The following is a 24,857-nucleotide window of genomic DNA, read 5'->3' on the forward strand; positions in this document are numbered from 1 at the left end:
GCTGCCAGAACTGGTACTGTGTAACGTAAACGGACGCGTGCGTGTCTGGAAAGGAGCCTGGATATCCGGCTACGGTGGTGGCGTTGCGATGGGGTCTCAAGTACGACTGCCGGCGTCGTGTTCGTTGAATGTACGAGGACAGTGGGTGTCATGGAGTAAGGTCACGAAAGGTCGAGTCTGCAGTGGGATTACCGGAGGCAAACCATGTCGCGCACGACCACCACCCACCTAGTAGGGGTGATTTCAAAACGAAATACGTGTGCCAGAGAATGCCGGCACCCTGTCGCAGAAGTTAGTCCGGATTTTGTCGCTGTTGTGGAGTAAACATGTCCATTGGAGATGTTTTAGTTTTAGTCGGTTGTGTTTTGCTCTTGTCAGTGAGTCGAAACCGTATCTGGTGGAATCGATCTTTCTTGATGAAGTCCCTATGTTGGATGCAGACTGGTGCGAGTGTTTATCCTGCAAAAATCACTTCCATTCGTCTAGGTCTATGTGCGCTCAGAGGGTGTCGTGCTTCAGGTGTCTTGAAGTGTATGCGATTTCTGACCGTCAGAACTCCAGTTCGGGTGCCACATTCAGCATATCACAAATACGTCGACGGCGATGGACACGCGCCGCATCCACAGGTTTTTAGACACTGTCTTTCCAGCTCTTTCGGTTATCCCAGTATTGGAGGCGAGGGACGGTGATGGGATGCGTAGATTGCATTAGCGGTTACGTTGTCTCGCATGCTTCCAGGCGGTCAGGTTGCAGCACATTGTCAGGGAGAGCAAACAGAAGCTTCTTTAAAGCAATATTCTGGTGGGGGCGCCACTTTCTATTTCGTGCTGTGAATGGTGTGTATCACTCGAAGCAGTGCGAGTCGTTTTACGTGCGCGGGCAAGAACGTTGTCCAGCGGATGCTGGCGTGTGTTCAGCGTTCACGGTTCGTCGGGGGGAACGACAGCCGGAATGTTGTAGACGGTACGGGCGTCACGGAGCAACAGCGAATGCTCCCCTGTTTCACTGGAAAGTTTTCGAAGCCGTAGCTAAAGTCATCAGGCATATATCATAGGCCTCTCGCCCTTTTGGCCGCGCGCCACAGCTTAAACGCATGGTGACCACAGAATAGCGTGCTGCTTCAGGTCCTGTCGCCTCGCACTGCCAATGTTCGTGTACGCAAGCCGCGATGACACGGGTAGACTTGCCGTGTACTCTCTACGTTGGAGGTAGCTCCTCCTTTGAGGCGGCGTGCTTCCGTGTGAGTGAGTATTCGGGGGTCGGTAGGCCGCGAAGCCGTATTCTGATGAGAATGCCCCCTCGCGCTACATGTGCACTGGTCGCCTTCACTTCACCCTTACGCAGTGTGCACGCCGGTGACGCTAGCGTGACAGGGTCATAAGATGTCTTGCTCTTCTATTTAAGGGGGAACTGCTTCGAAGCAAACCTTCTACTTATATACGTAACAACCCGATTCTTTTCAGACTTCTGGGACGTGCTGTGGCACTCAGGATGGTACTCCATCAGTTTAGTTTGGCCGCTCTTCGTTCCTTCTGCGTGAGGTAGTTGTTCAGCCGCCCTGCCAGAATATTGGCCCGCGCCTTGACTGACGGGAGCCCCCATGTGAGTGCTATGCATGTAGCGGTGCGAATGGGACTTTTACAGCTATCATGACGCTACGTATCGCCGTAAAGCGCGTTGACCATGGACGCTAAAAACCAACACAGGTCATGTTACACGTTTGTCACCTCTCCATAGCCTGCTCAGTCCGGCCGTTCCCCCGTGTAGCTGTGTCGTCTCCGAAAGCAGGAGGAAGCGCGTCTCGCTCGAGACATCCGAGACGCCACCGACGGGTCGCCACAACTAAGTCTTCGCTCCCCGCACAGACTCGGGGGCGCGCCACGCCAGCCCCTCCGTAGTGGGGGGAAGCCAATGGCGTCGTATGTGCGCAGTGTAGGCCGCGCCATGAGCACCATGCATCGGAGACACGTGTCTCTACGTGATCATGGGCAGTTTCAGTCAGGCACTTATACAAATTTTCCCGGTGAAGAAAAGGTTTGAAAACTTCTTCTCTGCCGCAGCTGTCACGTATGTTTGGTCGAAGGTGGCGATCAAAGACCGTTTACCACTGAGGGGTTTCCGCCGTCGTCCGAGAGTTTGAATCCCATTTCCATTTTCGTTGGTCCATGTCTCCAGCGTTTGCGGCACCCATGTGTGCGAAGTTGTCTATCCAAAGTTCTCCCTCTACAGATACTGCATACGTTATGACTTCATCCGCGGGATAGGTCGTAAATAGAGTAGAATCAGGGAACGGCGATGAATGCGCCTCATGGTATGTCCCCGCGTGACATCCAAATATATGAGAGCAGAATAACAACGGGATGCATTCCTCAGTCTTACAGTATTGGCGTCCATGACCACGTCCCGGATGCGTGCTCCCCCACTGGCCTGAATCCATAGTTTAGTCTGAATCTGCATAACGTTCGGGCTCATATTCGCTCAGGAGGCGGTTTGAGGCGCCCACATGCCTCCCGCCGTTGCGCGGGTTCGGCGCAGATGTCACTGTGCAGGCATGGTCTCGTCCGTCTCTTACTGTGCTGAATTCAGTTGTCAGGACATTTCTCCTCCTATGACATCTGCATGTTCGGTAGTGCAGGAACATGCAAGGCATGCCGAGACGTATTCCCCAGGTGGGACTATCGCACCTTGTAGCTCGATATCGGAGGGCGTTTGTAGGTGCAGTGCTCAACGACTTCCTCCTCTCCTCAGCTTTGGCGACGCTCTTTTGCTGCAGCGAGGCACAACCGAGAGCTCAGAAGACTGACGAAGCAACCGACCGGTTTCTGCACCCTCCACTAGGTGGATGCCACTACTACTTCAACACTGACGCTACTCAAGTGAATGGGCATAGGCTGGGGTCTCCAGTGTTTCCAAATCCACTACGACACGCAGGTAGATTGCGGACGTCGGCGGCACCGGATGGTTCTGAAGGGGGAGAGGTGGGGATATCTTCTGGCCTGCTAATACGTACCGACTGCAGGCGCCTTGGAGCACCTCGGATACCACCTGAACTCGCTGGCTCATCCCCAGAGACGGCGAGAATCGAAGACGCTTTTTCCGCTGCAGACGTCAGCGTAACGGGCTATGGACAGTCATCCGGGCTCTTCACGGGCGCTGGTGCGCCAGTGAGAAAGCTTGCGGCACTGCAATCTGGCAGGCTTTCCTATCCTGGAAATGGCGTGCGCGCATCGTTACCGGCCATCCCGAATACTTCTTCGATGCGTGTGGCATGCGAGCCACGCGGCATGAAAAAGTGTATGACCTGGCCGGGCCCGCCCAGCTCCCGCTTGTCGTCTAAGACTTCACCCCTCAGTAGTTCTTCGCAGATCGGGCGATACACAACAAGCCAGGCTGAAACTGCAGGACTCTCCAGCAGCGGTTTCTCTTCCGATAGCCTGGCCCAACTGGCACCTGCCTGTACCAACGCCACCAGGATTGGTGGCCGTATCCCTACGTCGAACGACGAAAGATTTCCGGCTCTCCGTCCACTTCCTCCAAAGAGTCCGACACGATCGTTAAAAAAACAAGCACCATCACCGTGCCCACCGCTTGTACCGCTGCTGTTCCAGCAACCACCAAAAAGCAACGCGCACGTGACAGCATGTGCATTCAGCGGCAGCGGTTTGGTCGATGTTACATCCAGATGCGTAACGCATCCGCGGGCTCTGTCGCAGGACAAATCAAGAACGCCAGAAAAAAGCAAGTCATTGCCATCCGCAACCATCCATAACACCGGTGACACGTTACCACCTTCCATAAGAACGAGACTGCTGCGACAAATTGCGGGGGCTTTCGAAAATAGGAGCGGAACGTTTCCTTCACGAAGCACTACCCCCCAGTCTCCCATGACAGAGAGGTGGTCACGGTTTCGATTGCTTTGGAGAGGTCGTGGCACTGAAGACTATGAAGGACGGAATTCGCGACGTGGCACTCTGTCCAGTACCTCCCCCCCTCCCTCGTCACCTACCTCAAGTGATTCAAGCAGCAGTCCGTCTTCGCCCGGGCGAGAGGGCCCAGAGGCATGGAGTGAAATGGGAGAAAGGTTTGAAAGCGTCGAACCCCCTTCACAGAATTGGGACGATCCGCCATCCTTGCAGACGAATGATTCCTCATGCTCTTCACGCGGAGCGCAGCAGCACACGAACTGGGGGAACATATTTGACGATGCAGATAGAGGACTGACTGATAACTCAAGCGGAGCACTTCGCCACACCCCCTCTACAAGCCGTCTGCGGCTACTGAAATCAGGTGGGTGGTGCCGCCTCCGCGGCAAGACAGGAGAATGGTCTCCGAGTGCCGACCCACCGAGGAGCCGAGCCATTAGCCAGCTCCTGTCGCACGGCTCCGAGTGGAGATTACCATGGAGGAGCGGGACCCTACGTCATAGAGGACAGAAATCGGAGATTTTTATTCAAGAGCCGGTGACTCTGACAAGTCTTCAAGTGTCTACGTCTAACGACGATCGATTAAGTCGGCAGTCTGCCACGGCTCCACCCTCACCCAGCGAACCACCTACACGCGGCCCTCGACTTCCACGCCATCCGCCACTTCCACGGCCCCCTGGTCCACCTTCACCTTCTGTCTGGACTCTCCCTGCCGACTGGGGAATCGACGTTTCACGTATCAAGTCGCTTGCTTCCCAATCATCCAGCAGTCTCTCAGAATCTCCGTACGTAGAAATGTCTCCCCTCGAGGAACCTGTTACGGGAGTAAAGGGTACTGAATATGTGTCGTTCGCTGCTCTGGGTGATGCCGGCACCTGGCCCTTGGAATCCACAGGGTCATCGTCCCGGCGCTCCACATTATCGGACGCAACACTTTCGGCTGAGGGGTCTCCGACGCTTTCGGCGTACACTGACTCAGTGGGCGCGGCTTCGTTTTTCACAGACGATGATTCGAATCAAGAATAATCTGACGATACGCGTATGTAGCGGGGCATGCAACCAGAATGCTCCAACAGGGGTGTATAGGGATGTATGACCTACGCTCTTCCAAGCAGATCTGGCCCTCGTGTCTCGACACCGGGGCCCCGTCACGGCTGAGCGGATGCCGCCCCTGATGTACCTGGGAGCTAGCGGCCTAGAACGAGCGGCAGTCGACGTTTGGCTCGCCGTCGGCCTTTCAGTCAACTGATGTACCCGCGCCGGGTCACGTGTGGGGCAGAGGTTTCTTACTTCGCTGTGTCTGAGGCCAGAGGCCGCACCATGCCCCATCATCTCTACTGCCGCCCTCCCTCCCGTTGACGCAGCGAACGACCATCGCCCTCTCCGGGGTGACAAACACAGCGTGAGCACGGCTATAGCTCCGCATTGTCAAGCGTATGACCTGTAGTTTATTATTTATATTCGTCGGAGTAGCATAGCGGGCAAGACCCAGCAGCAACAGCACCGGGTTGGCGTACGGCTGACGCGATATATTAGCTGTTTGGACGTCAGAGCGTGTGCCGCAGGCCACCTAGAGTGGCGACATCCGTGCCAGATCCGCACCGCCGGTGTTTACGCCCTTCACCTCGATGTGCCTCGCATGCACAGTATTTTTCATTGCAAGTTCGTGTATATGTCGGTCAAGCTTCGGGCGCTCTAATCAAAAAGGGATGGCGTGTGTGGTTGCATATCAGTGTTACTGAATGTTCGCTGACTAGGAGGCCTGCCTCAAAGACACCCGTGGGATCCGACCAGCATATATATGTAGTAGGTCAACGCGCTACAGCATTAACCTGCTGGTAATGGAGGGTGCCGCAGCGCGTTTGAATACATACGTATATAGTAACACACTCCCTCCTACGAGTGGCTCTCGTGTGATGTCGGCGATAGATTTATTGTCTAGGAGGATTGCCTGCGTACCGCGGAGGCCACCGTGGTGATTTTGCTCGAGCGTATATGCGTGGTAGGCGCGTTTGTCCTTCTCTTCGCGTGGGGATACTGTTTTGTTTTCTGCTTCACTGGTGGCATTGTTCTACCCGTGTGGAGCTACCGTGTTCACGCGATGTTCGCACCTCCCGGCCCCCCACCACACCCCGCCCCCCCCATGCGTTTTTCTCTGAGTGAGTTGCCGTCACAACGTTTTGCCGGAACGCAGCCTGCAGTGCTTTTGCCTTGCTGCAAAGTATCTGATCTGATGGTCAGCGCCGAGCATGCAGGTTGATATCACGTGTGTTTTTGGGGTCCGACCTCTGCACGCTCAACAGAAGATTTATTCATGCCCTATTGAGTCCTGTTTGGGGGTGAATTACGTACAGGAATCGTGGCACGGTCGCAGAATACACGTGGGGATATCTTTCTCTTCTGTAGGCTCCGGCCAGGTTGTCAGGATGATGAACCCATCGAGAAATCCAGCGGCATTCGCCGGATAGGACGTGCCTCGGCGCGAACGAGGCTCGCCCGTACCTTGTTTTTAGAACCACGATAGTTCCCAAGTTATATGATGTCCTTATCGATGTCCCACTACTCATCGGCGACTGCTATATAGCGCTTGAGCTTCCTGCATGACTCCGCATAATCAGTGATTTCAATGAGGCCCGGCAGATGCTAGAGGGGGGAGCCTGACGAGTGACGGAGCCGCCTTCCCGAATCTAGTCCTGCGTTGGGCTTTTGTTGCCGCACGTGCAGCGCTCTACATGTGATTGGTGGAGATGGCCCCGCCTGTATTGGAGGGATTGTTCGAGAAAGGTGCCCATGCTTCGCTATGTCGCTTCGTTCCATTTGAGATTTTGCTTGGGGCAGCAACATAGAAGGATAGCAATGTAGGGCTATGTCGCTTCGTTCCATTTGAGATTTTGCTTGGGGCAGCAACATAGAAGGATAGCAATGTAGCTCGTGCCACTGATTTGCAGCAGGGCTCGGTGCTATACCTGCAACATGCGGTTGACCACCGCCTGCTGAATCGTGTGCACGCTGCAGACACTGCATTGACGCGACCAATGTGGAGCGGCGGGCGCAATGGTCCCCCGTCTCCTTGTCAGAGGAGAGGCTGTATCTATTCCTGTCTAGTGCGTATGCAAGCTGCTACCGTGTGGCACAATGCCGTCCACGTTGTCGCGTTGTTTTGGGGTCATTATGATGTGTGTGCTGCATTCCTAGTGCTGGCCACTACTCTGCAAACACATGCGATTTAGCCGCCGCCATTCGATGACAGATGGCAATGCCGCGGAAGCAACCATCAGCGCAGCGACTCATGGGATGACGATCAGGTACCCAAGAAAATGTAAGCGTGGCTAGCACGTATTCGGGTACGGGAAATCCTTGGGGTAGCTCCGGTGGGCAAGCTTGAAGAATCTTGCCTGCAAGAAACTCGATTCGCGTGACAGACGGGACTCATACATGTTCGGACATGCCTCTGACGCGCGTCAATGCCTGTAGTTGCTCTCTAGACACCATCGCATGAGCCTCTACATCATGACCACGAAAAGCAAAGCAGTGCCTGATTCGGCATTGTAGCACTGCGCTTTAAAGCGAGGTGGCGGGCGATGGCGATGCAAGGAGGTCCCGTTAAAAACTATTGGAAGGCTACTGTATAGGATGACGTCTCGTAGATCCTACCGAACCGAATAGAGAAGGCAGCAGCGAGGCAGCTGTGGGTGGATGGAAGAGGAGACTGTGGGTGCCTGTGCACAGGAATTTACACGATAATACGAAATACACAAATGGTTGTGTACGCATATGGATGACTAAAACAACGAAGCTCTTCTCAGCTAACCCCCACCCCTCTCGCTTGATGGGCAATGGGGGGCCCGGGCATGACGGAGGTGGTTCATGTCCACAAAGGATAGTTCGAGACTGCGAGTCAGGTGGAAAAGTCAGCGCAGAAAGCACTGTGATTGACGGTCCGAAAGAATTTCACGTAGTGCCTTATAACATTTTGTGGCTCACGGCGCGCCGCATGCCTCTGACAAACTATCGTTCCGTGTGCCAGGGGTGCCGAGGTAGCTTTAGAGGGACTACGAGCAGTCGAAGGATGATCCGAAGCATCCAGTGGCGAACGGAGGGCAGAAATACAAACGACGCGTGGACCTGGATTCGGAGACTAGTGGGTTGTTGTTGTCATGCGTGCTGGTATGGCTATTCAGCGTGCTTACACCCACGTGGACTGCTGTCGTGATTGTCGCCTCCTGGCTTCGTGAGGGTCACATGACAACATCAGGCTGCCTGTTTGAGCGGGACGCTTCTCCCACAGTGATTCCATAGGCACATGCGCGCCGTTAATCTTTCCAGCCTACTCGCGCGGCTCCATACCAACTCCTACACCTGCTTCCACCGGGTCCTCACTTACTCCCCATCCAGTTTCCCGTCTCCAACGTACACGCCGCCTGACCGCTATGGAACACCGCGTTGCACCGCGATAAAATGCGCGATAAATATACCGTTTTTGTCACTGTTGGCGGCGAACAGGTTGCACTGAGATTGAACAACTACTTTGTCGCACACCCCAGGCCGGGTGGCGTTCCATTGGCATGCCAACTACACTTAATGACAACAATCGGTGAATTCACAGCTCCACACGGTAGACTTTTACTCTCAAAACTGCCAGGTATATGCCCAGTTTGTCCATTCTGGTGTTAAGCCATGTCTTCAATTGACTAGCCAACAGGGGTATGGGATGCCACAGCGTGCCTTCCAGTCGTTCTGCTGCAAGTCCCTGCATGCAAGGCTTTTTGAACCTGTATGCGGAGATGCGTGCCGCCGGCGGCAGCGCCAGAATACACTGAGAGGCGGTCGGTGCGAATTAGAGCTCCCGTTTTCTACATCGCTCTACACGGTTCCCCCTTCCCGTCTTCATTTGTCGCATTCCTTGAAGCATGTAGCCGTATCGCGATATTCGGTGGCGCCGTCCGTGGTGTGGGGGTTTCGTACCGCGCCTGCGAGTGCGTATTGAGACAGCCTTCCACGTCTCTTTATATTCCACTTTCGCAGTCTCCCCGTTCTGTTGTGCTTTGCTCCTCCTTGGGAGATCTCGTATACGTGGTACCTTCATTCGTGCAAAGGGTGCCCGGGTTGTAGGCTGGTGCCTTGCACGGGAGGCATATTTTCTTTTTCGTGCTTCCCCGCCAGTTGCGCATTGAAGCTTCAAAGCGGGCTTTGCGTGAACATTGATCTTTCTTCGGACGCTTGCACTCGCAAGGATCGATTTTGCGTCCGCAAAGGCTTTCTGCGTCGGCGCTGAACTGTCTCTGTCTCGCCTGCGCAGCCGTCGGGCGTGCCGCCCAGCACTGTTCTCCAGTGCATGCTGCTGTGGAAGGACATCGCCGGGCTAAATTGACTCCTTTGTACACGAATTGAGGTGGAGTTTCCGGAGACTGCGTCCGTTTTCCTTTTTGCTCGCAACACGGGCAGAATTCCCGGGGGCGTTGTCCCCGTTTGAGAGCCGTTCTAGTTCGTCGGCGTGCGCGAATGATGCGCCGGCACTCTGCACTTCTTCGCTCCTGGTAACTGTCTCAGGCAGAGGCGTCCGGTGACCCGCACCGGATGTGTGGCTGCGAAAGAGGACTGCAGTACGTTGACTTTGGCCGGCGCCGTTGCACTGAGTGCACCTAGAGGTGATACCTGTTGTGTGTCTCTTGGATTGTTCCGCTGTGGAGTCCACCCTGCAACAGAGGAAGACTGTCCTACTTCCGCGAACACAGACGCAAAAGCAGAGCTCCAGCGATGACTCACGATTCAGACGTCAGCTCTGCGGACGGTCAACATGGGATGGTGCCTCCGGAGGTGGGGGATGAACAAGGAGGTGAGGACGAGGGATTCTCCCAGTTTGGCGATGCGCGGGACAACTCGGACGCGCACAGCGCCGCAGAGGCGGAGCTAAAAACAGACGACGACGCCGTCGCGTACGACGAGGAGGAACTGAGCTCGGGACTCCCCGTCGCCGAAGAGCGAGACGACGCAGACCGCGGCGTCTTTGCAGCTGAAGACGAAGGGTGCCAGGAAGAGGAAGGGCCAGACTATGCTGGCGATGCAGCCAGCGCACACTGGGGAGCGTCGGATGAACTCGACGTGACTGGAGAACTGGATGCAGACGCAGAGACCGCGCAAGAGTTTGCTGACGCGGACGAGCCGGGCGTTGGCGAGGCTGAGGAAGACGCAGAAGCCCAGCACGAGATGGCGGCTTCCGGCGAAGACGAACACGAAGAGGGGAGCGGAGCGGAGGGTATGGAGGCCGACAAACACGCGGAAGATCCCGCAAATGACCCGCACGAGGATTCGGGCGAGCCTCGCGAAACCGAGGAAGGCGAGGGTGACAAAGAAGACTCTCGAGAAGGCGCAGACGAAGCCGGGGGGAAAAGAAAGAAGCGGAAGAAATCGTGCAAAAAGAAGTTCCCCTTTCCTCCAGGGTCCGCACCAAGCGGTGTGCCATCTCGGGGTCCGGTCGTCATCAAACGTAAGGGGCCTCGACCAGACGCCGAGCAAACATCAAATCTGAGACATGCATGAACGTGTGCCCTTTCCATTCCTGCGCAGCCTCGCATTTGGAGTCCGCTTGAAGTAATCATGTTTTCCATCGTACTCTCTTTACCCATCGCGATACCGGCTGGTGTGGCCCGTCTCATATTCCACATAAGCAGTACCCGAAACTCATGTTGTGTGCGGGACTGTTTTTTGCACTGTGTGCTGTGTGATTTTCTCCCTCTGTGGTGCCTCCTGCGACTGGCTGGTGTGTGCGTGTGTCATGCGTGTCGCAGCGCCTCCTCCACCGCCAGCGAGCAACTCGAAGGCGCCCGCGCCGCCTCCGCTGCCCGTCGTCATCCATCCGAAGCGCGTAAGGCACCCTGCGGTCGTTGCCAGAGTGTTGGGAGCGTATTCGCATGTGCAAAGATTTGAGGTGATTCAGGCGTACCTACAGAGCCCGCACGCATTTGGAATTCAGCTGTACAGTAACTGCTGTCAGTTGCACCTAGAATCAAGTATTAGCTAAATATGTCCAAGCTGTGCACTGGACGCCTCTCCGTGATTACCAGACATCAGACACGTGGAAGTGCTTGCGACAAGGGTCTCCGACACCGAAGTTGTTTTTCCCTTCTCTGCGTCTTCTTTTTTCCGTGCAGCCACAGCGCCCACCGCCTCCTCCGTCCCCCGTTTCGCGAAACCCTTTGCCTCCAGCGGGGTTGCAGATTTTGAGTGCACCCAGCTGTCGCCCTTCCCCAGCGGCCCCGCGCCCCCCACCTGGGAGGCCGGCGGCTCCCTTCTTCGGCAGGCCCGCGGGGGCTCCTGTGCACGCATCGACGCCGGCGGCCTGCGCCGCGCCGCATTTCCCTGGAACTCGTGGGAGTCCGGCCCCTCCGCCGCACCACTCTCCTCAGCATCAACCTCCGCCTCCTCCTCCGGCCTCTGCGAGCTCGCCCGCTGCGTTGGGTGCTGCGGCGTCTCCCTCGCGGTCGCGCGACACGAACGGGTCGATGCCGGAGCCCCCGCCGTTCCCGCGAGGCCCGCCTCGCCCCTCTGTGGGTGTCCCTTTGGGTGGGGACACCCGGTCGGGTGGAGCGGGCCCAGTCATCATTCGAAGCCTAGGAGCCCAAGGCGCGGGGCCCGCCAGACCCGGCGGCGCGCCGCCGCCCCCACCTTCTGGCGCAGCGGATGTCTCGGGTCATTCGTCGCTTCCTACAATCATTAGTCCACCGCCTGGTTCTCTGGCGCCTGGGCAGCAGAGAAGAGTGCCAGGTCGTGGAGGCGGTCCAATTGTGTTGAACCCCCCTGTTGCGACGGCGCATGAGGGGGGCGTCTCGTGTCTCGCCCCCGGCGTCGTCGAGCCCCAGGCAGGTGGAGGTGGGCGGTCGCCTGAAGCGGCTGGGCAGCCGCCGCACAACTTCCAGGGCGGAGGAGTGAGCCGAGACAATCGGCTCGCGCCCGGCTTCTATCGGACAGAGAATGAAGAGCTGATGGGTGTGGGTTCCAAAGGCCCCGGGGCTGCCGGGGCCGGCCAGCCGTTCCCGGGGCGCTTCGGCGACATCCGGTTGGCGGGGTTGTGTGCAGGTCAGCAGGGTGGCGCAGCAGCCCCTGCGGCGCCGCCAGCGAGAGTAGAAGGAGGTATGCCGGGCCCGCGCGATTTTGGCGGGCCCCCGGGAAAGGGCCAACAGGGGTCGCAAGTCTTCGGCGCGTCTGCTGCTGGATCGCCGTATCCTCTTTTCGCCAGTCGTGAGGAAGGCCGCATGGGAGCGGACCCTCCATCCGCGTACGGGTACGGCCGCTCACGCCCAGAGGAGCACGACCAGGCACATGCAGGGCCTCGACCAGGGCGGAGGCCCGTCATTCTTTCGGCCGGGGCAGGCGCGCGAGCTGGAGCCGCCGCGCCGTTCGCTAGAGATTCTCCCCAGGTGACGTCTGTGGAACGGGCGCCCGGGTATCCTCGGGGGGGCGGGCACGGTCACCCCGGCGACGGCGTAGGCGCTGGCTTCCACGAAGCTCCTCAAGGCGCGTACGGGTTCGGAACTGCGCGCCAGAAGAGGGAGAGGGAATTCTCGTCACCTGGCGCAGCTCGGTTCGACCAAGGCGTTGGCGGCGCCCGGGGTACACCTGAGGGCGCTGGCGTGGATGCAGGCTTCGCGTCTTCGGCTCGATCCATGCCTGGGCATCCGCGCACGTCCCCGGCAGGCGGCATTCAGGGCGGTGACGGCATGTACGGCCCCGCCTCCCGAGGCATGGTTGCAGGCTCCCGGGGCGATGTGCAGCTGCCAATCACAGGAGATATTCGGGACGTGAGATGGCGCCCTGGCGGAAGCCCCCCGGTTCCTGGGCCCCCCGCTCAGAGCGGGGCAGTCGCGCCGCAAGCCGGCCCTCACGGAGGCGGACCTGCGTTCTCGGGGGACCCTGGGAGTAGGGGACGCACAAGCGGTGGGCGAGGCGGCGGAGCAGCGTGGCGAGGAGGGGCAGCACCAGGCGGTGGAGCGAGTGACGGAGGCAGACCCCAGCCGGGTTTTCGCCAGGGCCCGACGTTGGAGGACCGCGGAGGGCCCTATGGAGGGCGTGAAGGCAACAGCGACGCCGCGGGATCCTGGGGAAACGCCAGAGGAGAGCCGGCCGGAGGAGGGGGGTTCTGGAACCGATCGCAGCATCCAGGAAGCTGTGGCCCGCAAGGGCCTGGTGGGTCCGCTGTAGGTGGACCCGTTGATGGCGCAGGGTGGCGGGGAGAGGCGGCCGGCGGCAGAGGCGGCGATCCTTCGGGGTATCCGCGGGCCTCGGATGGAATGCCGCACTCACGAGGCCTGACCGGGCAGCCAAGCGTAGGTGGGAGTGGCAATGCATCGTGGCCTCAGGGATCTCGGGAGGCTTCTGCTCAGGCGCATCATACGCGGGGCGGAGGCGCCCCGCATGGGCAGCGGCACTTGCAGCTTTGCGGGCCACAGGCCGGCCCGGGGGGTTCTCCGGGTGACAGGGGCCCTGCAGGTCCCCCTTCGTCCCTGCGAGATGCCGGAGAGGGGGGACGAGGGCCGCCGCCACATGCGCCTGCATTTTCTGCGCCTCACGGAAACCCGACGTCCTCTTCGTTTTGGCCTCACCAACAGCAACAGGGTCGCTCAGCGCAAGGCGAAGAGGAGACTCAGTTTCGGCCGGGCGGCAGGTCTGTGGGGGGAGGGCCCCAAGGGCGCGGGCAGGCTCAGGGTGGTTGGGCGAGAGGCCGCGAGAACGGCGAGTATTCGTCATCAAGCTGGGAGTCGTGGCAGGCATGGCAGACGGTTCAGGGAGGAAGCTCTGATGCGCCGGAGGCAGACCAGGCCTGGTACGAGTCTGCGGAGATTCCTTCGGGGATGCCGCAGAAGGGGTCAGGGGCTCACCAGGCGCGCGGGCGCCAAATCGAGGGAGAGCAGGGCTACCCGCCCCATTCCCGCCAGCAGCGGGAGGGAGACAGAGGCCAGCGCGGGTGGCATCCTTCGGGGGCAGCGGGCTATTCTGTGACAGGGTGCTACGAGGGCGGACAGAGACCAAGTCCCGCCCAGAGTGCCCACGTTGGCGCGAGAGACAGTGCCTGGGCTCAGGGGGGTAGCGGGGGGTATTTTGAGGCGAGAGAGCCGGCTGGAAGAGGAGGCGAGCGTGGAGACAGCGACTATGGTGTGAGGGCCGGAGCGCCCAGCAGGGGCGGGCCGCACCAGGGAAAGGAAACAGGGGGAGACTATGGGCGTCAAGGAGACAGAGGGACAGGACCCGGGAACGGAGGCGCTGGAGACCCGACGGCGACTGCCACACTTCGGGCCAACGCGACCGGCGCGCCAGGACGTGATGAGAAGGGGTTCACGGTCATCGTAACGAATGTAAGATCAGCGAGTGGTGCCTTGAGGGGCTCTTTAGCTCACAGCACGCAGCAGTACGCTGCGCGCTTCAGGCGGGGATGTTGTTGCGTGCGCCATGTCGGCGAAGCACACTGAGGGGCGGAGTCGTTTTTTTTCACGCCTCAAGAAGCCTCTCGAGAGTGGCGGAGCCGCATGCTCCGCTTTTCTCCCCAGATCGAGGCGCATATGCTTGCGATCGCCTTCAGGCAGTCGTGTCCCTGCGTGTTCGTTGCGTCGCTCTCCACGCAGGTTCCTGTCAACTTATCCGCCGCCGACCTTCACCAGGCCTTCAGCGCCGTCGGGCCGCTGGTGCGGACCGACATCATGTTAAGCTCTTCGGTGCGTGCTTCTGTGTGCGTCTTGTTCTGCGTGTTTCCGCTGTCCCTGCAGAGAAGACTCGATATAGAATTAGGGGCGCGCTGCATACCGCAGAAGGCTGCCTGTCGTGCCTGCATGCTCCCGAAGGAGAGAGTGTCCTGCTTCGTGTGACGTTTCATTTTTGACGTGGCCTCTGGCCGTTGAACAGATTAGGCGCCGTGTGGAGTGCGGCGGCGATGCACATGTTAGTTCGCGGACACGTGACATGGCACCGGTACAGCTGAAGGAAGCAGAGGCGCAAAGTAGCGACGAGATGTGCGAGCGACTCACGCAGACGGGGCTTGTGTGACGCAGTGATGCACTGACTCAGTCAGGGCCTCGTGACGAGGCCCTTCTCTTCCAGTGTGCGCTCGCGCGTTACAAAAGTGGCATGTCGCGTGGACGGTGTGTGTAGGCGAGCGTGCTTTCTGTAGGACATGCATGTGGCCGTCTCTGCCTGCAGGGGGATGGGATAGACACACGCGATGTTCCTGTGGCAAGTTCAGCACAGAGGCATCCTCCGCTGTAGCAGCAGTGCCTGACAGGGTGGGAGCATCGTACAACCTGGAGGGCGGGGCTCCAGGGAGAGGTAGACAGACCGCCAGTGAAGTCGCGGTTTAGGTTTTTAGCTAGTGCGTCGATCTGGCGCAGGAACGCAGAGTAGCTGCGAGCGCGTAAAGGCGAGTGTGCGTGCAGCTCCAGGATCAGTTCTGGGGTTGCAGCATAGTCTGTCTATCGCGTGCCGAAGGCCGCAGAGGGATGATAGCAATGACAGACTAGGCAGCTGGATAGTGTGCGATCATTAGGGGGCGTAACGTCGCGTGTCCGCGCCTGCTGGTTGACTGGCGAGCATGTGGCTGGGCGGTGTGTGGAGGCATTTTTTCTTGTCGCTCTGTGTGGGTGCTGGGGCTGCTTGTAAAAGATCAAGGAACACGCATGAATCGAAGACGGTCAGCGATGTTCTAGCTAAAGGGGGGGTAGCGGGGGGCTGAGTTCATGTAGGATTTTCTGGGTAGCCCAGAATCGTTTTGACATCTCAGTACGTGGCGAATCCGGATATTAGTCGATCTAGCGCTGTTGTTCGATGGGTCGAGTCATCTCTTGGCTTCGCTCTCCGCCAACGACGGGCTGTTTGCGTTGGCGCGGATTTGACTCTGCGTGAACGCAATGAATGATATAGGGGGGGCCCTGCCAGCTTCAGGGTCCTCTGCATGCCCACCTGGATGGACGTAGTCACATTAGATAGAGACGTGCAGCATTCGCTGCGCTAGGGGTTGCGGGACCGCAGAACCGCGAATTCGGAATGTAGAACTGCTAAGTCTACGGCTCCACACTCTTGCCACCAAGCCGTCCTCGCTTCCTGCTGGTGTCATTCGTCGCGATGCGCGCTTCGAGCCGTGCTTTCGTGCCTGTCGCGCCAATAAATGCTTTTCCTTGACATGCGTTTCATGAGTTTTCACTAGCAGCCTGCGTGACTGTCTGTTCCCCGCGAGGAGACAGAACTGGATGTGCTTGCTTGTTTGTGCTGGGATGTGGTTCGCCTGCCGTGTGGGGACGGCCCTCACTTCGCGGGCTGAAGCAGAAAAGTAGCTGAGAAAGAAGTCTGGGTGTGTGTGCCTCGGCTTCTGGAGCGAGGGCGCAGGTTCGTGTTTTTCGGAGCGTTCGGGTTGCAAGCCTGAGGCATTTTGTTTCTTGCCGTTGTGTCTGTGACCACCAGGGAGAGCGCACTGGGCGCGTCTGTTTCACCTTCTCCACGCGTCAGGCCGCCGAAGACGCTGTTTGTAAGCCACCAGATTTTCAGCAGAGCGTTTTGGCGCGTCGGAGTCGCATGGAAAGAGGTAGTTCTACCTTCGTCGCTGTAGCGTACACGCGTATATTTCACCGCCGTCCTGTGTCGGAGCTTGCCTAATTCGTGAACCTACCACGTGGGAAGCCAGCCGTAAGTCGCGTGCGAGTGTAATCTGGCACGGGCGCGCGTGCGTGTCATGTTCGTGACGTGTTTTCACTGGCTCATGCAGACGAGCGCGCCCGGCGGGCCGCTGCCTCTTCTCTCGAGACAGGCGTATGCAGTTTGTCTCGCTTCACGAGTGTGCTGAGTTGTCGAGTAGTGTGAATACGATTTTCTGTGACTGAATTTGCGGGTGGCGAGCCTTAAACGAGGTCTCGGACCAGAACTATAGGGGCGATTTTGGAGTCGCATGCAGGTCACCTGTGTGAGATGTAGCCTCAGCGCGGTCTTTTGCCTTCGTTTTCGCGCATATCACCAGGTGACCTCTAGTCAAGAAGTATCTGTCGACGTGCATCTACATTGATCGCTTGTGTGCTGCGCCTCCCCCGCCCTCCCCCCCCCCCCCAACCCCGCCCGCCCGCCCCGTCCCACATACGCCTTCCACTGCTGCATTGTCAGCTCGTGTTCATGGCACGGCGATGGAAAGAAAGCGTGCACGCGCATTCGCATTATTTTCTGTTTTTCGATCTCCTAGCGTGATGGTCGCTCATCTCAAACGAAGGTGTTTGTCCCTGCGACAGCAGGGTTCGACGTGCGGCGCCAGGCGCTGCCAGCTGCGGGCGCGTTCTGCCGCGCGAGCCATAGATGGCATCCGTTCTCGTGTTCCCAGGTCGCGCCTCTGCAGCAGGCCAGCTCCATTTGTGCGTCAGTTTTTCTTAGCAGGTTGCTGTGATTCGCACGTTGCTGGGTTCATCCCTCGTCTCGTTCGTGTGCTGGTGTTGTGAGAAGCCGAGGCAGGGAACGATGTCGTGTCGTCAACTGGCTGTGCCCCGGGCCGCACACTGTTTCGGCCCTGTCAGACCCGTTCCAGCTAGCCGTGTTGGTCTGGTCACACCGTTCATGCGTCTGTGCTCGCAGCTCGTTTCGATGGCGGGGACCTGAACGGCAGATGCATCCGCGTCTTCATGGAGTAGTTCGTCTCCTCTTCAACGCGTGAGAAACATTCGCGGTCAAGCACGGTCAGGCGAGAGGTCCTCTTCGCGCATGCAGCCGTCGAGGCTGTCCAGCAGCATCCATATACCACTCAAGGGAACTCTAGTTTGCGCCCGAGGCTACTGCCGTTTCAACGGGGTTCACAGACAGGAAAGCGGGCTGCGCTGGGATGCAGCGGCGCGCTCAAATCAATGCAAAGACAAAGGAGACTTCAGTGGTGGACGTCATCACTGATGATGCAACATGGGGGTGCGGTTGGGCATGAAGAAATGGCGAAGGGTGTTGACAGAGGGTGTGTGTGGCAGTGTTGAGAGCTGTGTATTCGGAACGTCGAAGCTTTCTGTGCAAAATTTATTTCGTGGTTATTTTATGTCAGTGATGCCGATGCCATCGCTTGCGCGTACGCTTGGAGGTTGGGAGTTTGGGCAGTTGAAGACGTGCTTTGTGTTCGACGCTGTCTCGTTTTTTCACCTCGGATGGTCCTTTCGCAGGAGGGGTGGTATGGCGGAGAAGAGTCGGTGGGTGCGACGGCAAAATTGTATGTTGTGGAGTGTACGTATTGACACGTATGGAAGAGGAGATGTGGCGACAGACTTCATAGCAAGCAATTCAAAAAGCCAAATATTATGGAGAGGCGGGTAGGGGAACGGAAACGAAAAGATTGTTGCAGTGAGCTAGTCAATGATTTTGCGGTGAATGTTCAAAAGGCGAATAGGAGTTACACTTACGCGTTCGAGAACGAAGACTTGGTCTTCGCTTCTCTGTCATTTTCTGGGATATATGGAATCTTGAGTGAACGTGTTGTCAGCGCCTACCTGCATTTCTTCTCTGATGATCTGTTCGGTACAGTGAGCTTTTTTCTGCGCAGCAATGGAACGGGCTTGTTGTACCAGAACAGACATGTATAGCGGTTTTTTGTGAACATGGCAATGGACACTCGACACTAGCAACGTGGGACGATAAGTTGCACTGCGGTGGAGCACACGTGGTTGCGGTGGTAGTTTCCAGTGTCGGGTGTGCGAGTGCCGCGGCATACCGCAGAGTAGCCGCAAGGGTCAGCGGCAACAGGGCACGGGAGTAGCGAACCGCGAGTTTGTGAATTGTACGACGGTTCGTCAAGTCTCCACGCTGCGACCTGATCCAGTGCAACAAGAGGCAGAGCCCCATATATAAAGCAAAGATTATTGGTTTGCGCTCTGCTGAGCTGGGAGCTACAGTGAACTACTTTTCCAAGGGGGCGGGTGAAGCACGGCCGCTCAAAAGAGAATTGAACGGAAGCTTTGCCTTCGCCGCTTCTGTGTTGTTCCAAGGGAATTGAACGGTTCCGCTGCGGAACTGCATTTTTCCGCGGTGCGCGAATCTCGACATGTGTCTGTTCTTGAGCGACGTACCCGCTTTCCAATAGCCCGATTGGGCGCCTTCCCAATCACACCGATACCTTGTGCCCTTAGGGCTCATACGATGCACGATACTACCGTGTGCTAAGATGGCACACACTGAGGGGAGAGAATGCATTTGCCGGTTTGCGTATGACTGCGGTGTTTTTCCGGGACTACAGTGAATGTCCGTTGCAATACCGCCGAGGCACCCCACGACGGTAGTTTCGTAGGGGGATGCAAGGCATCGGCCCATGTCGCCACCTCAAGGCTCCCGGTCACGTGACCGTGCGTTGCCACAAGTAGGAAACCCAGAGGTTTTGTACTTTGTAGAACTGCACGCTCACTTCTCTCTCGGAGTCGTAGAGTAACGCAGTAAGCCCGATGTCTATCTATCAGTAGGGGGCCATCGCCGGAACAGCGGATGCTTTCCCAGAGAGCGACTCACAAATCGATTCGCTGCTGCTCCCCCCCCCCTTCCCCTGCCGGTCTGTGGTCGAGCAAGCCTTCAGCGTCTGTCAGGTTGACGCCTACGCAGAAGTACGTTGTTCAAGAGCTCTCCATCGTACTAGGTTATGTTGGTAGGCGGCGGCATTCGGTCGCAAGCTGGATATGACTCTTATCTCCGACAAGGGGAGGGGGAGGCAAGCGCCTACCGTACCATCTGCAGCAGCGAGTTGTGGACTCTCGGTCACCGGAAGAGATGCCGCTGTTTGCCATCCGCACCCGGCGCTGTTCGAGAGAGACGGACGGCCCTTCTGCAGGCGTAGAGGTGGGAGGCGGGTCGGGAATTCGCGACGCATCGTACGAGACACTGCAGCCCTTAAGTAGCACGGTTTCTGACCCCACTCTGTGAGGCTAAAATCTACACGCAAGTATGGTGCACACAGGGGCCCTCGCCGAAGGTCGATGATGGGAATTTTTTTCGCGACAGCGCCTTGAAGAACAATGTCGCAGCGTGACGGCACAGCGCCAGTGAGGAAACATCTGTATCCGTCCGCGGTGGTGGACCTGCGGAGGCGTGGCGCTCGCGCCCCCCTAGTGCCTCGATCATCGTCGACTCAGATTGGGCACGGCATTGCGAGTAGCTGTGTGTAGTCGTCGTAGGTAAGTGAAGGGAACACCAGTGGGTCCTAGGATGATGAAAATCTTTCCTTCTGAGTTACGATCCATGCGGTCCCTTGTGTAAACGCAGCGGTCGCATCCGAGGAGTGGCAAGCCTGCCTCGCGAGCTAGCGGACCGGCAACTGCCTGTCGGCGAGGCCGCAGCCAACCACCTCATGAGAAGCTATTTTATGGCGCTTGAAGACACGCCTGGCGCTTTTTTGCTCATCAGAAACTATAGGGCAAGCTGCCACAGACAAACTCTTTACTCTGGGATGTTGCGCATCTTCCGCGGCACGTGAGTGTTTTTAACCCCGTGTTGCGAATGTGTGCACTGCAGATCCGCGGCGCAAGACACAGTTCGCCTGGCAACGTGGCTTACCTGCCGACCACGTGAAGTTAGCGCGCACCGCAGCGAGAGGGAAGCGTTTTGACCTCAGCCAGCTGCTAGGCCCTGGATCCACTCAGTTTGCTGGAACATATCTTTCGTGTTTCGGAGGCAATGTTTGGCTTGAAAAATCACTATATGTGCGAGGCGTTGCACTCTCCTGGTGTTTTTGTTGGGCTGCCCACCGGCGGGACGGGGAAGCCTCGAGACACCCATCGCGCGGTCTTTGCCCTGCGGTGGCTGCGTGAGTGCAAAGTCGCCCCTCGTCAATATGCGGCTGTACCGATGGAAATATGAATCCGGTGAAGTGCACTTCGACTTTGATCTTGTCGATATAGCGGTCCCATCCTCTGTCCAGTCTATTTTGCAAGTTGTCGAGTCCTGTTCATGCGTAGCGCTGTCGACGCCGATGAACTAGACATGGCATGCGGCAAGCAAGCCAAGGTCTCGTTCATGTCTGTTGAAACTTGGCGCCACGCCAAATGAGGTTATCTAGTGACGGGACGTAGTGTGAACAGTTCGGAATCTGCGTCTCTTTCTTCTTACTAAGCGTGTACCGTGCGTGGTGAATACGTGTCAAGACGTCGTCGTCAGGGACGGAACTCCAACTGGGGGTCGCCGGGAGAGGTCGTTGTGAACTCCACGGAAGCAACAAATGGGGAAACTTGAACGGCGGAACTGACCGCCCGCCACATACAGAGGTATTTCGTTGTGTCTCCTGGCGCGGTACCATTGTATGTGAGCGCTTTGTGCTGGCTTCTGAACTCGTCTGTTAACACCTCACCGGCTACTTGCACTACACCCGCCAAGCACGACCACAGCCGTGGTGCGCGAGAACGATAAACCGCAACGCCTTACCCATTTTTGAAGAGTTTCCGGTTGTGCCTGTTTCACTCGGCGTAGGGAGGTGGTCAGGTGGCAGGGGTGCCCCTCTGGTCTGCCTTCCAACTGCGTCAGGTGGTTTTTTTTTTTTTTTTTACCGAGTGCAAGATGATGCCCCGTGCTTGTCGTCGCGTCCCCCCTCCCACAGAGCGACCGGTCCTTCTTCAGGCCCGGAAATAACGACGTTTCTGCTTAGAAGGAGGTTGCCTCGCCAATGCATGCGTAGGTCTCCGAGCTTGCCCTTCATACGTGTCAGCGTCTCCCTTCTTCCTTGTGTATCCACGCTGCGTAAGCACGGCCTGCAGTATCACCGTCAAGCCGAATCCTCAGTTTTCTTAGAGAGGGTTCCTGCTTCTAGTCTTGCCGACTGCTGTATCACTACCTGGCGCCATGGACGGCCTCACCCCCGTCCCCGTCTCAGCCCTACCACCGACTGCGCCTTCGTTTGATGTTCGCGGGTCGCCTGATATCTCTACAAAATGCTTCGTAGCTTCCGATGAGAACTCCCTTTCGACAGACTGCGGCCCTCCAACGTCACCTCATTTCGGGCCTCCTGCGTCGCCGCCTTCCAGGGGTCTGAGTAGAGAAGCTGAAGCGCCTTCGTCCTCCTTCTTCCAGGGCGTCGCACAGGGCGGGGCTTCTGCTGGCTGCGCCACGGGAGGTCGGGATCTATCCGCTGTTGACCGGTCATGCGTCCTACAAGACCGCCCCAGTGCCGCCGTCGAGGGCGATAGCGAAGGGGCCCCAGCGGCAATGAACCGTTTTGAGGCGGTCTCCGCCTACTCTCATTCACGTCACCTCCCGGCAAATTCGCAAGCTCGAGGCTGCGGATCTCGTGGTTCAGTGCCGCACACCCTTACCACGAGTGTCTCACCGTCTGCACTCCCGTCGCCACAGGAGAACCCTGTGGGGTACCGAAACTTGGAATTGTTTGTCTCGACTCTCTTGCACCAGTGCGAGTCCGCTATGGCGCGTCAGCGTCGCGCCTCAGCGACATGTCTCTTCTTTGCGCTCCACCGCGCCGCCTCCTCTTCCAGAGCGCGCCTTCTGAAATGGGCCTGCACGCGCTGGCAGGTCAACACGTCCCTGGCGTCCTTCTCAGAAGGAAGCAGCTCCTCGGCGTACGCTCCTCTTGGTGACCGTCCTGCTTCCGCACTGAGCCACCTCTCGTGGAAGACCGCGCGGCCGCAGACAGATCCCGTCGACGGAGGGCTTTCTCGCATGGTCGATGAAAGGAGTCTCTCTCTGCTTGTTCGGCACTTCAATCCTGACCTCCTATCTGCGCCTCGCGCCGGGGCCTCAACGTCGTCCTCGACCGCAGGCCAGCTCGCAGCGCCGCTCCCTCGTCAAGCGGCGGAGGGCGCGCCCGTTCTTGGCTCGAAAGAGGCTCGGCGGCCGACCCCGCCAGAGAGTGTCATCAGAGACAGCCGCGATGCCGGAAAATACTGCAGCATCGGCAAACCAGCCAGTGTTCTCGGAGCAGGCCTTGTAGCGGAACGCGCCCTCCCATGCGTGCCTGCTGACTCCCCTGATCGGGGAAGCTTGCCCCCTAGAAGCGCGTCAATCGGAGTGCAGTCGTCTGTTCCTCTCGCCAGCGCGTGGAGCAGGAGCTGGCTGAGCGCCAGGAGCACTTCTGGGAGCTCTTTGGGAGGAAGCTGCAGCGTTCGGAGCTCGCAAGCCCTTTCACTTGGGAGGCCGACGCCGGAAGACCTAGTTCTGTGCCTGCTGGAGCTGGGTGATGGAGTGCCCAACGCCCTTGCTGCAAAGCTCTCTCAGGGGACAAGGAAGGCGCAGAGGCTGAGGGAAGCAGGCTCAGGCACCACAGACCTTCTCAATGCTGTGGCGTCCGCGTTGGTGCGATCCGAAAGCGAAAAACCGGTCTGTGAAGCGGTGGCGCCAAGAGAGCGGGCGGTGGCGCCGGTTGCGGCGAATCGCGGAGGGGGGGCACCCTCTCGAGGCACTGTGCCCAGCCGCCACCCGAAAAACGCGGAGACTTGCTATGGAACTCGACTCGAAGCGAGGCGGGAAGTGAAGAAATTGGGAGGAGGCACTAACCGCCGATCCGGGCCCTCTGCGCGAGAGGAGCAGGTGGAGGCTCGCGGGCGCGTTTGCGCGGACGCTGGGGGACGTGGCATGGGGAATGGAGCATCAGACTGGATACGGAATACTGACTGGTCTCGACGAGACTCCCGCCTTTTGTAAGTCTTGGGGGTCGGAAGCTAAGCCTAGTAGAAATGTCGAGGCTTGCAAAATTCGAGGAGGACGCGGGCTTTCTCTCGTTTGCAGGGCATCGGTGCATCTCACTGCGGAGCGGTACATCTCCATGCGGCTCCTCTTTGCCTGTTTTCGTTTTCTGTTCAGGCTGCCAGCTGTTGCCGCATCTTTGCTAACGCTGGACTACGAGAGCTTCATTTCGTCCACCCTGTGCGGGGATGCTCCAGCCCAAGGGGCCGCAGATTCGCCTCCTTCTGTGTCAACATCTCCAACGTGACTCTTTTGGACTTTTTCCGGCGCAGAGCAGGGCATTGCTGCGCTGCGCCGCGAGTCTGTGTCAATGTAACTACCGTCTCCTGGAAGACTAAAAACAGTGCCCGCTTGTAGTAACCAGCCACCCGCTCTCTGCGTGTGCTGGCCATTCCTCTCAGAGAGCACATTTTTGTCATTGCATGCGGCACTTCCGTTCTGTCCCGGCTCAGCTCTCCCATCTTCGGAGTTCGTGTCCAGCAACTGGCGTAGCCGTGACCGGAAAGTGCCCCGTAAACCCTAAGTTCTATGCTGTTCTCAAACGTGTCGCACAGTCAAAGGCTGCAGCGGAGGAATACGAAGTACGGCGGCCGCAGTCCAGAGGCGAGCAGCAGACGCATAGTGCTTTGAAGCCTGGGAAGTGAATAAGCTGCACACTGGCACGTAGAACAAACCTCCACCAACTGGCATTTCACATGTAGGGCAGAGAGAAAGGCATCCCGAAAAGACACGATTCACTTCACAGCGCTGGATTATTGGAGGTGGCCTCTTATGGAACCCCATTTGCGCGTTGGAACAACGCTCCAGCAAACGGTGGCGCCCAAGGCACAAGGGCAATCCTCTGCAGAAAACACGTTCTGCGCCAAGAAACGTGTCAGAGAGTCTTCCTTGCGAATGAAAATCTAATTTCAAGGCCTGAGCAATCATGTTCCATAGATCTAGCCGTCCACAGGAACCTATAGGAAAACACATTAACACTTCCACCGTGCCGATGGACTGAGGTCGCTCTCACCTCGAGTATCCGTTACGGGGTGTGACAATTCCGTGAGGCCGTCCTGGTGGTACACCGGCAGCCGATTGTATGATATGAAGCACCACTCCGTTTGGACATTGGACAGTGCTGCAGGAAATGGATCCTCCGGTAAGCGACGGGTTTCTGTGTCTGGCGTGAAAACCCCTGGGTTCTGCTCAGAGATGTCTCTACGAACAGCTGCTTCTCGGGGAAAATGGCCCTCCACGACATCAGCGACAGCCGTTTTGATCCCGCCGACCTAT

At 58.0% G+C, this 24,857-nt stretch overlaps 2 protein-coding genes across 2 annotated transcripts; both read left to right on the forward strand.

The window, feature by feature from the left end:
* Positions 1–9,680: 9,680 nt before the first annotated feature.
* On the forward strand, positions 9,681–14,957 carry BESB_053870 (RNA recognition motif-containing protein; the record flags this gene model as incomplete). Its single annotated transcript, XM_029363822.1, has 6 exons — positions 9,681–10,410; positions 10,712–10,788; positions 11,075–12,105; positions 12,160–14,272; positions 14,540–14,629; positions 14,817–14,957. The coding sequence occupies 6 exons, from the start codon at positions 9,681–9,683 to the stop codon at positions 14,955–14,957; spliced, it is 4,182 nt and encodes a 1,393-aa protein (XP_029219745.1).
* Positions 14,958–21,728: 6,771 nt separating this feature from the next.
* BESB_053880 (uncharacterized protein) lies at positions 21,729–23,829 on the forward strand (the record flags this gene model as incomplete). The annotated part of the gene is made up of 2 exons (XM_029363823.1): positions 21,729–23,536; positions 23,700–23,829. The coding sequence occupies 2 exons, from the start codon at positions 21,729–21,731 to the stop codon at positions 23,827–23,829; spliced, it is 1,938 nt and encodes a 645-aa protein (XP_029219746.1).
* Positions 23,830–24,857: the final 1,028 nt, after the last annotated feature.

The sequence above is a fragment of the Besnoitia besnoiti genome, chromosome IV, assembly GCF_002563875.1.
Source record: "Besnoitia besnoiti strain Bb-Ger1 chromosome IV, whole genome shotgun sequence".
Taxonomy (NCBI): domain Eukaryota; phylum Apicomplexa; class Conoidasida; order Eucoccidiorida; family Sarcocystidae; genus Besnoitia; species Besnoitia besnoiti.